The 12,304-nt window shown below is 36.3% G+C and overlaps 1 protein-coding gene across 3 annotated transcripts in view; it reads right to left on the reverse strand.

The window, feature by feature from the left end:
- VPS41 (VPS41 subunit of HOPS complex) overlaps positions 1-12,304 on the reverse strand; it is a gene marked incomplete at both ends in the record, with an annotated part of 185,786 nt that overhangs the window by 81,318 nt on the left and 92,164 nt on the right. For all 3 annotated transcript variants that reach the window (XM_080701307.1, XM_080701308.1, XM_080701306.1), the window contains 2 exons: positions 7,464-7,529; positions 9,441-9,503. In XM_080701307.1, the coding sequence (XP_080557433.1) occupies positions 7,464-7,529; positions 9,441-9,503 (129 nt within the window). The remainder of the gene's footprint in view (positions 1-7,463; positions 7,530-9,440; positions 9,504-12,304) is intronic.

Here is a 12,304-nt window from a genome sequence, read left to right on the forward strand (position 1 = left end):
CTGAACACCTGAAACTGTGAACCAAACAAATCTTTCCTCTTCTAAGTTGTTCTAGCCAAGCATTTTGGTCACAGTAATGCAAAGTTGACTAACAAAAAGACCATTTCATAGTCTTGTCAGAATGAACAATTTCCACAAATAACCATGCAACCTGGCTAAAATGAGAGGCTGTTGCTTCCATTTCAATTATGACTTTAGCCCTTGCTTAGTGATTCTTTCTTCTAGGTAAAATTTGGACAGGAAAACTAAAGTTTCAAGGCCAGCCTTAGCAACATAGGGAGACCCTGTTTCAAATTTTAAAAATAGGGCTAGGGACCTAGATCAGAGGTAGAATGCCTCTGGGTTCAATACTCAGTAACAAAACAAAAATAAAAGAAATAAAAAAAAAAACAGAATCAGGTACACAATTAATCTTGCTTCCTAATAGCATGCAACCTGTAACAACTAGAGCTCTCCTGAATCTCCCCCAAATTATCTCCCACCCACTCAGACACAACCACACCTTCTTCCTAACATCCTCATTCTAATGCCCCTGCAGATCCTCCTTGTGTTCTTTGGCTGCAGGACAGCTAATTCACAGCTGTTAAGACATTTAACTTGCTCCAATTTCACTGCTGCAAACATCAAAGAGGAATGTTGGATGAAAATGCATTTGAAAAATAGAAGGAAAAACACAACCAATCAAGGTAAGGGGAAGGTCAACATGCTTAAAGACAAAAACAGTTACAACATTATCTCATGGTAAAATTTACATACATACAAACATATATATGAAGGAAGGAAGGAGGGGAAAAAAGGAGGGTTATGAGAACTTCCCAGTCAAAGTGTCAAAACCCACAAGAAGATGCGATGAGCCTCCCTGAACTAGAGGATGGTTCACTGCTCAAACATGCAAAAGATCCAATTGTGTCACAGTCTGCAATGAATTTCACTATTACGTATAAACAAGGCACCAATAAAAATTTTAAAATATGCAAAGGAAGATGTTAGCAAGGATGGTTTGATTGCTACAGGAAAACAGTGAACTTACTATCAGAGTTCATGAAGAATCTGTTATCAATAAAGTAACATTACGTACAGAAAAATTATCTGAACTAAAACAAAGAGGTCTTCTCTTCTTTTTGTGTGTGTGTGGTACTGAAGATGGAACCCAGGGGCATTTTACCTTCGAGATATACCCCCAGCCCTATTTTTTAGTCCTATAATTTTTGAAACAGGGTCTCACTGAGTTGCAAGGTGCCTTGCTAAGTAGCCGAGGCTGTTCGTGAACCGTGATCCTTCAGTCTCTGTCTCCCAAATGCTGGGATTACAAATGTGGGGCACCACGCGTAGTGCCTTCTATTCTTAATAGGCATCTGTTGGCCATGAATCAAGAGGATTATAAGAGAAAACAACATTGCTATGTATCACCTCTCACTCCATCCCCTATGTATACCATTCAAATAACTTGGGAATACTACATACTAATATCAAAAGGCAACTGATATTTGACACAAATAAAAAATTATGAAAGCAATGAAGAATACCCATTTAAAAAATTGTTAGTGCACTGTAATACTTTCATATATGTGCATAACATTATTTGGTCTGTGTCTTTCAGCATAGCTGTGCTTTCCTTCTTGTCTTTCTTCCCCAATCTCCTTATACTACTCTACTGATCTCTCTCCTGATTTTCATGAGGTTCCTTTTCTTTCTGTTTTTCTTCCATATATTAGAGCATAAATGGGGCTTTGATTTTCTGGGTCTGACTTATCTCAATTAGCATGATATTCTCTAGTTCCATCCATTTTCTTACAAATGACATAATTTTGAAGAACACATGTTTTGAGAATGAAAATAATTTCTATTTTAAGCAATAAATTTCTATTGTTAGCCTTAACCAGTCCAGATTTATATATAAGAGAAATCTCACTAAAATATACCTTAACAAAAAAGCTAGTTTACAACTTGGTTTTACATACCTAACAAAAAATTTGTGAAGATTATGTTTTCTTTTCTATTAATTAGTCATTCTTAAATCAATTTTGGTATGGTAATACCATGACTTTATAGGAATAAAACCACAACTTATATAATATAGAAGAAATCGAAGTATTTATTTGTAATAGCTCATTAATGTATGTCATTAGGACATACACTTGATTTACCTGAAAACTACAACAATAGAGACCGTGTGAGAAAAGTGTGCATATTTAAGGCTGTCCATGAACAAGTACTTGGCAACTTGGAGAAATATCCTGGGAAGCCAAATATTGGACAGTAAACATAAAAGGATATTAAAATCCTTCTAACCCTACAGAACTCCAGTTCCAATCTGACCAGGACAGAGCAGATATAATGAACTATTCCTATACTTCACAGTGATTAGAAAGGGATCCTTGACAACAACAATTTTAAAAATATTAGGCAAGGTAGGGGAAATGGAGATGCTGGTCAAAGGGTAGAGATTCTCAATGTTAGGATGAATAACTTTTGGGGATCTAATCTACATTATGATGACTACAGTTAATAACACTATTGGATAACTGAACGTAGCTAGCAAACAGATTAAGTGCTCTCATCACACACAAAAAAGTAACTATGTGAGGTAATGGCATGTCAATGACCTGACCTGTGGCAATCATTTCACAATACAGACATATCAGACCATACTTCACAATAAACATACAATTTTTATTTGTCAGATACCCCAATAAAGCTGGAAAAAATAAAAATAATCTTGAAAACATTTAAAAATTTTTATTTTTTCTACAAGCCACTTCACTGTATTCTCTTTCATGAAGGATTCCAAATGCAATTTGTTATTTGCAGATCACCAGTGTGCATGCTATAGAAGCTGGCCAATGCTACTATCCCTGTCCTTCAGGTAAAATTTGCCACAGGCCTTCAGCTCCAAACAGCAAAGCCCTTCTCTCATTTCATTCACCCAGGTCTTTTCTCCCTTTGCTGACAGACATTTTCCAGCTTATAAAGCAACTTGTCCCTTTGGTCAGGTCCCCTCATTTTATCCCACTACAACACAAAACAGCTGACTATCTCATTTCTAAAAATGAACTCCACTGCAAATAGCATCATGACAATTTAATAATTTGTCAAAGTAGTAGAATCAGTTACTATGAAGTCTATCACAGAGTTCAAAGGTAAAGGCCATATGAAGCTAAAGTTTATCTTGCTGACACAGAAAGTTGTATAATTAGAAAGAAAACTAGAGAAGATATAGTTGGCAGACTTATTTCTAAAACTGAAACTTCATTTGCTTTTTTGCTCATGTATTGGAATTTTTGCTATGGAAGAAGGCCGCGCGCACGCACGCACTTTCATTGGTTCACATGTTTGAAAGCTCTCTCCAAAGGCAGTTTTAAGAGACGTGTTCTTTTTTTTTCTTCAATGTGGAAGCAAAACAGAATTTAGAATAAGCTTTTTATGTTCATATGTCAAGCAGAGACATCCATAAATCTAGCTATGGCATTCAACTAATAAGAAGTTACCTTGAAAAAAAAGTTTGTGCCAGACAGAACTATAGCCTCCTACTCTCAGTCCCTTGTGGATGAGAAGCTACCTAAAGAAGGAAGAAGCTAGAACCTTAAAAGAAAATATCAATAAATGTGTCAAACTATAGTTTCAGGGTTTTTTTTTTTCCCCCTGCTACAGTGCTATAGTTTGCAGCACTATTTTGAAATGTATGTACTCTTTTTTTTTTTTTTACAGAAATGATTTTTTTCTCCCTGGTACTGGAGATGGAACTCATGGGCATTCTACCTCTGAGCTACATGCCAAGCCCTATTTTTTAGTGTTTATTTTGAAACAGGGTCTCACTGAGTTGCAAAGGGCCTCACTAAGTAGCTGAGGCTGTCCGCGAATCCAGATCCTCCTGTCTCAGCCTCCCAAATACTGGGATTACAAGCATGTGCCACCAAGCCCCATTGGAATAAAAAATTTTAATAATATTAAAACAGCGAAGATATTGGCATCTTTTGGCTGTTCCAAAGAATGGCACAAATATCTCCACTTTCCTTTTTAACTCCTCGGTGCCACTAAACCATTGTTTACAGAAGTTGCATATAATTTAATGGATTATAGAACAGATCAGGGCTGGGATATAGTTCAGTGGCAAAGTGCTTGCCTTGCAAGCACAACACCCTAGGTTCAATCTCCATACCCTTCCATGGGGAGCGTGTTAGGATCAGTCTTCCTAAGGGTCAAGACTGCCTTTATTCTACACTATATCTTCAATTGGCTAGTCTTTGCTGTAATTGTTTTGAAGATAAGATTATTTCTTAAAGGTAAGCCACAATCTCTCCATTCTTTATTGGTCTTTATTTTCATTTCCTCCGGATGTATAATCTGTTGTCTGCTCTAAACATAAGAGTCTTATTACCCACAGGAATGATTATTGCAAGGTTTATCACAATTTGCTAAATGTTGGGCTCTTCAAATTTGTTCTGTTGATTTATGGTGCTAGTTTAAAGCTGCAGTTGAAATTATTAGAGTTGCTAACTAAGGCAACATAGACTTTTTCTTATTTTTCAAAGGTATACTTTTATAACTCAGTTATAAAAAGACTAGTTCCTCCAAAAAATTTGCTAAAATTTTCTAAGTGAAAAACAGTAATTTCATAATAGTCCTCCTTTCTTAATGTTACTTCCTAAAAGTTTTTTCTTAGTTTTTAAAAGTATTTATGTATTTCCTAATGAAATTAGAAAACATTGTCTGAAATATCTTCATCTAAGTAAAGTTATTTCAAAAGAAAAAATACACTGTTAAGAGCATGTAGGACAAGTAATCTTTAAAGGTGTACATCATACACATACAGAAGAAATTCTCTGAAGATTTTTGCAAACCACAAGATGGTAGATATTTTAAAATTATTTAACTGTATACAAAGACTTCATTAACTGTGGGGATGGGAGGAGGGGAGAAGGAAACTCTTTAAAGCACATGATGTACTAACTCATATCATAGTCAACCACTAAACTAAGCATGAGAGGGAGGGTGGGGAGGGGGTTGGGTGGGAACTGGGTGGGGGCTGGCTGGGTGATGTGTACATTTATGTTTACACAAGTTTTTTTGCTTCATCATGATTTATAAATACAATGCACCAATAAAAAATTAAGAAAAGAAATGTATATCCAAAATATACAAAGAATGTTTCCAACTACATAATAAATAATTCAATTTAAAAACTGACAAAAGACATTTCCCCAGAGAAAACATACAAATATCCAGTAAGGAATGAGAGAAAAGATGCTGTACATCATTAGTCATTAGGAAAATGGAAGTCAGAAGCTCAATGAGATACCACTCAGCATGCACCAGGATTGATTAAACAGTGAATGCTTGGGACAGTGTGAAGAAACTGAAACCCTCAGCTATTTCTGCTGATAATGTAAAATTTTGCCACTTTGGCAAATGGTTTGAAGTACCTCAAAGTGTTAAACATAGGTTTATCATTTCGTGACTCAATAATTTCATCCTTATGAAATGAAAACATACAGCCACAAAACATTGTATACAAATGTTCACAGCAGTGTCATTCACAATCATGCAAAAGAACCGAAATATCCATCAACTGATAAATAAGCTACCACATAGCCATAAAATGGACTATTTGTTCATCTGTAGGAATGAAGTATTAATATACTCTACAACATACATGTAGGAACAAAACTAATTAAAAAAAAAACAGACACAAAGGCCATACTGTGTGATTCCATTTATAAGAAATACCCAGCATAGGAAAACTTAGAAAAATTAGTGGTTGCCTGAGGAAAAAAATAGGAGAGAGTAAAAGATGCAAAGTGACAGCTAATGTGCAAGGTTTCTTTTGGGGGTTATAAAAATGTTCTAAAGATAGATTTATTGATGGTTGCACAGCACTATAAATATACTAAATTGGTACACTTTAAGCTGCTGAACTTAGGGTATACAAATTATGCACCAATAAACCTATCTTAAAACCTAAAGGAAAGAAACCTTAATGTTATTGAAAATTAAATGTAATTATATGATTATTCACCCCAAAATATCATACCCCTACATTTACCAAGCTCAGTATATTAAGCCTTGTATATAATAATATACAATAAGACTTAGAGGATATTTTTTCTTTTGAATTTAGTCCAGAAATTCTAATATAAGAATGTCATTTTAATTCAAACTTTCACCAAATGACCTGAATTATCTTTATTTTCTGTGATTTTACTTACATGTAAACGTGTGTGTGTGTGTGTGTGTGTGTGTGTGTGTGTGTGTGTGTATTTGGAAAGAAATATTCATAGATGTGTTTCTGGAGAACTGAATAGAAAATAAGAAGGTATCAGAATTCTCTCTCAAAAAAGACTACACATAGAACCACCTATCAAATAATCAATGATAAGTGAAAAGAGAAATCAAGCCCTTGATGTTCTCACATCAGCAGCATTTGGTAAACTCTATTTTATTGCTTATCACGAGGTCCATCTTTCTATAAATTCCAAGTTTTTCCTACATAGCCTTGCCATACTGAGATGTTAGATAACTCTGCTGCTCCTTCAATGCAGTGCTCATGAATTTACTCAGTGAGACCTGATCCGATACTTCTTTTTATTTTATTTTATTTTATTTATTTTGGTACAAGGGATTGAACCCAGAGGCATTCTACCTCCGAGCTACAACCCCAGCCCTATTTTTTATTCTTCATTTTGAAAAATGGTCTCACTGAGTTGCAAAGGGCCTCACTAAGTAGCTGAGGCTGTCCTGGAACCATCTTCCTGTCTCAGCCTCCCAAATGCTAGGATTGCAAGTGTGTGCAACCATGCCCAGCCCAAACAGATACTTTCACACAGTTCTTTCTACAGATGTCTGTGAATATTATCAAATGCCTAAAAGAAGAACAAAGAATATGTTACTGACACAGCTAACTCAGGAACCTCACAGGCAGACATTCATGTAGCAGAATTAATGTAACAGACTTGATGAGATTACATATATCACTCACAGAATAAAAACTACTAAACTTCACAAATATTAAGAACACAAATCAACACAGGATGATTTCACCTTCAGATTTTGAGTATCCCTACTTAAACATCAACATACTATTATCTTTAATATCTTAAGAAATAGGGGTCATGTGTAAAATTAGGAATTAGAACTCAAGTCTGCATTATGCTATAGGAAAATATTTAAATCAAAGTAATTTATCAGTATTTTAAGTACATGGTAGGTCACTAAAGAAGGCAGCAGACATCTCTGAAAGCTCACTAATAATTGTTTTTTGGTGGAAGGGACAATATTTCAAATCTCCAAGTGGATGTTGGAATAACATCTCTCTCTCCATACACCCACATACAAAGGAAGGTAGTAAGAAACATGGAGGCCATAACTCCCCCAAAAGTAAATAAAAACATTAAGGATAAATACAGAGCAAAGAAATCACCCCTCCAATGAGGGTGCACGCCACGGGAGAGACATACAGCACTTACCTTTTTCCCTCCTGTAACAAACTGTTTACAACTAGATCTCACAAAATGTGGGTGCACAGCAATGATCTGCAAAAGAAAAAGCCCCAACCCAGTTTAAGAGCCACAACAATTGAAGCCCAGAGTGAAAATGCTTTATGCATTATTAGTAGCATGACCTAAGAACTATCTCGCATCTTGGTAGGAATGCAGGTACTATCCTATAGCAACTGAGGACATATTCTGTGAAAAAGCAAAACTTCTCTGAAGCCAGGTCAAAGCTTTAAAACTGGAACAAATTTGTTCTACTTTCTGGCTGAGTTAGGATCTCTATGAATAGATACCACAGAGGTCAATCAAAGCAGGATGGTGTCAAAACTATTCGTAAATGCTCCAATTCATAAAAGAAACCCACAGAAAGAACCTGCCTCCTGGTCCAAGATGTCTCCTAATGTTGGATAGTATCGAGCAGGGCAGGTGGAGCAATGTATCTTCATACTAGCTACACCAAGACACTGCCAGAAAGGGAGATGACAGAAGTGTAGGCCCTAAAAGCTATGGAGGTAACCACTGAGGACCTTCCTTTCTATCCACAACCTAAGATCTTTTCCCCTGGTTCTTATATACTTTCTACTCAATCTCCCCCAGCTCCTTGTTACATGGGTCTCTCCCAATGTGCTCCATCTCTTTATTACTGTTAGTGGCTTTGTGATTATATAATATTGCCCTCCCATGGGGTCTATTCCTACAGGCTGTCTAAATTCAATTCTTCTACTCTATCTTGAATGCTCATGATCACTTTTTTTTTTTCCTGAGCTTTTATTTTGTAATGTCTGTTTGTTTTTTTTTTTTTGGTAATGCCTTGCTAATAATTTCTCATCCCCCAATCACTCTTCTGTTTAAATTGCCCTTCCTTCTGGTGAACCCTCTTTAAAACACATGTCAGATCTTATCTCTCCTCTACCTGTTTGTCAATAAATGTTTGAAAAAACAAGTGAAAAAATGTGACCTCTTCCTTTAACAAGTACATCAGATACATTACCATAATTATTACCTAAAACTGGTCTTCTTGACTACTGTCCATCAGACCTGAAACCTCTACTGTATACAGTCAGTCACCAATTAATTTTCCTACAGCTTAGCTGTTTTTCAACTTTGTTCTTAAACAATTCAATAATTTTACCTTACTACTTTGTTTTTAAATATTCAATAGTTCCCTCTTATCTATTAGATGAAGTCCAAATTCCTTAGCCTGAATGTCTATAACCTGTCTTATAGATTTCTAACTCCAATCTATCTGTACAGGTCTTTTGCCAAATCAGTCTTTTATGCACCATCTAAACTAACCTATTTACAACAGTTTGAACTCTCTAGCTTCTTCATTTCAATTATGTCATTCTTCCATGTGAAAACCCAGCATCACCATCTGCTCCTGTCCATTTATCAAAGTCTAGCCAAGCATCACTCCTTCTAAAAAGCCACCACTAAAAAAAACGGCAAGAAACGACTCGTTTTTGCTTTGGATTTCAAGTGTGTGTGTGTGCGTGCTGGGGAGGTTAATGAGGATTGATTACAGGGCCATTCTACCTTTGAGCTATATCAGCAGCCCTATTTTGTTTTTTATTTCAAAACAAGTTCCCACTAAGTTACCACACCCTAGCCTTGAACCTGCAATCCTCCTGGATATCCTAATGTTTTTTTCACCTCTCTAAAGTCTTTAATCACAGACTGTTAGTATGTGCCAACATGCACACGCAAATGTCATTCACCCACCCAAATCAAGGTCCTCTGAAGACAGACAGATCAGAGTCATATACTGTACACCCTGCCCCATTTCACAGCATGCAAAAGATATCAGGACATCATTCATTGCTGAATAGATATTTACTGACAAAAGTTAATACAGGACTTGTATTACTGTTAATCTTTGAATTACTGTTAATCTTCATGTTCTTAGTTGAGAAAAACCTTTAGAGAAATTAAAACTTGCTAAATACTTACTTTAATGGGACAGTCAAAAGTCTCATGATATTCTTCTCCAGAATACAGTCCAAATACCTGCACCTAAAAGTAAATGGATCATGTTAGTTCACCATGACAGTAGCAGAAAAGGATGTGGAGTAGTGAGTACAAGTACTACCAGTAAAAGCAACAAAAGAAAAGTGGAACAGTTAGGAATTCTAAGGACCTGTGACCACTATCAAATCATTAATGGAAACAACTCCACTGAGGTGATGGCCCTCTGTCAGTGATTAAGCTTTTATAATCATCCATGGATAAAGTTCTCTTTACTCACTACAAGTTTGGTTTATTAAATGGAAGCCAACTTTCACAACTGAAACAGATATGAACAGGTTATTAATATTCTTTTATGAACTTCCCTTAGGCTATCCCTAAAAGAATATTTATACTCCCTTAAAGGAGAAGAGAACTGCTTTCTTAAATTATACGTATATAAATCAGCCACACAGATCAATATGGTAAGAGATTAGGTGAACTGCATTTACAATCTTATGTTAAATCTACTGAGAGTGCATAAATAAAATATTTAAGCTTCCTTTTATCAGTGCCTATCTTAAAGTTGTCTCAGGCTATTTGGCACATATTTGTATTTTTTCTTTAGTAAGTAACAACAACAAAAACAAGAAAAACACAATCAAACTGAGGTATAATACACATATTGAGGATACAAATCATAACTTTACAACTTGACACATTTTTATGACAGCATCCTTACCTGCAACCATTAGCGAGAAGGAGGACTAGAACTCACTAAACCCCTCTGTAAACCTCTACAGATAATTACAGCTTCAGATTAACCACTACCCTAAAATCTAACCCTATTCTAAGTCCCGCTGGTGTCTGAATTTTAAATAAAAGGAATCATATGCTATTTCACTGGCTTCTTCATTCAACATTGCTTGTGAGTTATACACAGCATTGCATAGAACAACAGTTAGTTCCTTGCCATTGCTGTGCATGAACACAGTTCAATGTATGAGTACAGTTTGCATATCTCTTACACTGATGACCACTTGGGTTGTTTCCAGTTGAGGCTAACACGCCACCACAAATAATATGTTCCCATTTAATAAACAGCCAAACTGCTGGGTGTGGTGGCACACACTTGTAATCCCCGCACTTGGGAGGCAGAGACAGGAGGACTGCGCAGGTTCAAAGCCAGAGGTGCTGGCTTAAGAGACCCTGTTTCCAAATAAAAAGTATAAAATAGGTCTGAGAGTGTAGCCCGGAAGTAGAAGGGTTTCCAGGAATCCTAGTACCACCAAAAAATAAACAAACAAACAAACAGCCAAACCATTTCACAAAGTAGTTTTTCTTTTTTGTAAGTGCGTGCAGGCATGCGTGTGTGCGTGCGTGCGTGCGTGCGTGTGTGCGTGCGTGTGTGTGTGTGTGTGTGTGTTACTGGGGATTGAACCCAGAGGCCTTCTATCTCTAAGCTACACTCCCAGCCTTATTTTTTATTCTTTATTTTGAATAAAAGGTCTCAAGAAGTTGCAGAGGGCCTCACTAAGTAGCTGAGGCTGGCTGCTAAACAGCGATCCTCCCATCTCAGCTTAAGTACTGGGATTATAAGCCTGTGCCACCATGCTCAGCTACAAACTAGTTTTAATTAATATTCTTACCAGCAAAGCTTGTGAATTGCAGGAGTTCTCACAGACATGGAGCTAACAAACTATCAGGGCCAATGGAAACTACTTGCTAAAACTTGAGATGTGTTCATTCTTCTAACCTCTAACGTAGTGCTACATTTTTTTTCTTTAAATTTTGTAGGAATTCAGCAATGAAACTATTTGTGTTCTAATGGCTTTGCTACCGTCTAAATGTTTGCATCATGTGTTGAAATCTAACCCCCACTGACCTCTTAATACCGTGGTGATTGATGGTGTTACGACCTTTGGGAGGGTTCTTATCCTCATGAATGGAATATTACTGCCCTCATGGAAGGTGTCAAAGAAACTAGACTCTTTTACTCTTCTTCCTTCCACCACTTAGGACACAACATTTGTCCCTTCTACATGTGAAGACACTGTGACAAGGAGCCATCTTGGAAGTAGAGAGAGCAGTCTCCACCAGATACCAAATGCCAGTGTCTTCATATTAGACGTATCAACCCCTACAACTGTGAGAAATAAAGTTTTGTTGTTTAAGAACTACCCAGGCTAAGGTACTTTGTTTTAGCAACACAAACGGGCTATGAGAAATTTCTTTTGTGAGACTGTTTATAATTACAAATCTCAATCTTTTACATATAGAACTATTCAAACTCTCAATTTCCTGTTTTAATGTTGGTAAGCTGTGAGTCAAGTAAAAAATTCAATCTTGATATAATTCCTTGAGACAGATTCATGCATTAAAAGATGTGATATTAGCCAGGAGTGATGGGGTACACTTTGAATACCAGTATTTGGAAGGTTGAGAGAGGAAGATCGTAAATTTTTAGACCAGTCTCGGTTTCCTTAAGAGTGAGGTCCCCATCAACTTAGTGAGACCTTGTTTCAAAATAAAGAATAAAAAATAGGGCTGGAGGTGTAACTTGGAAGCAGAATGTCCCTGGGTTCAATTCACACATTGTGCTAAGTATGTTACTTGAGTTCCAAGAGCAGCACATGATAAAATGCAGCACAAAAGGAATTTTATTAACCCTGAGGTTGTTCTTAGAATGCATTCTTGATATGGCAAACACATGCCTGTCCACTACCACATTACCTCTCATTGTTCAGAGGGTATAAAATAATTACTTTTATAGAAGTACATAAGCTTAACATGTATTCAACTTCTTATAAAATAGCTAAAAGAAATAGGAAAGAAAAATATTGCATTCATAGCTTTACTTTACAATGAGG

Source organism: Muscardinus avellanarius (genome assembly GCF_963383645.1).
Source record: "Muscardinus avellanarius genome assembly, chromosome: 9".
Lineage (NCBI taxonomy): Eukaryota > Metazoa > Chordata > Mammalia > Rodentia > Gliridae > Muscardinus > Muscardinus avellanarius.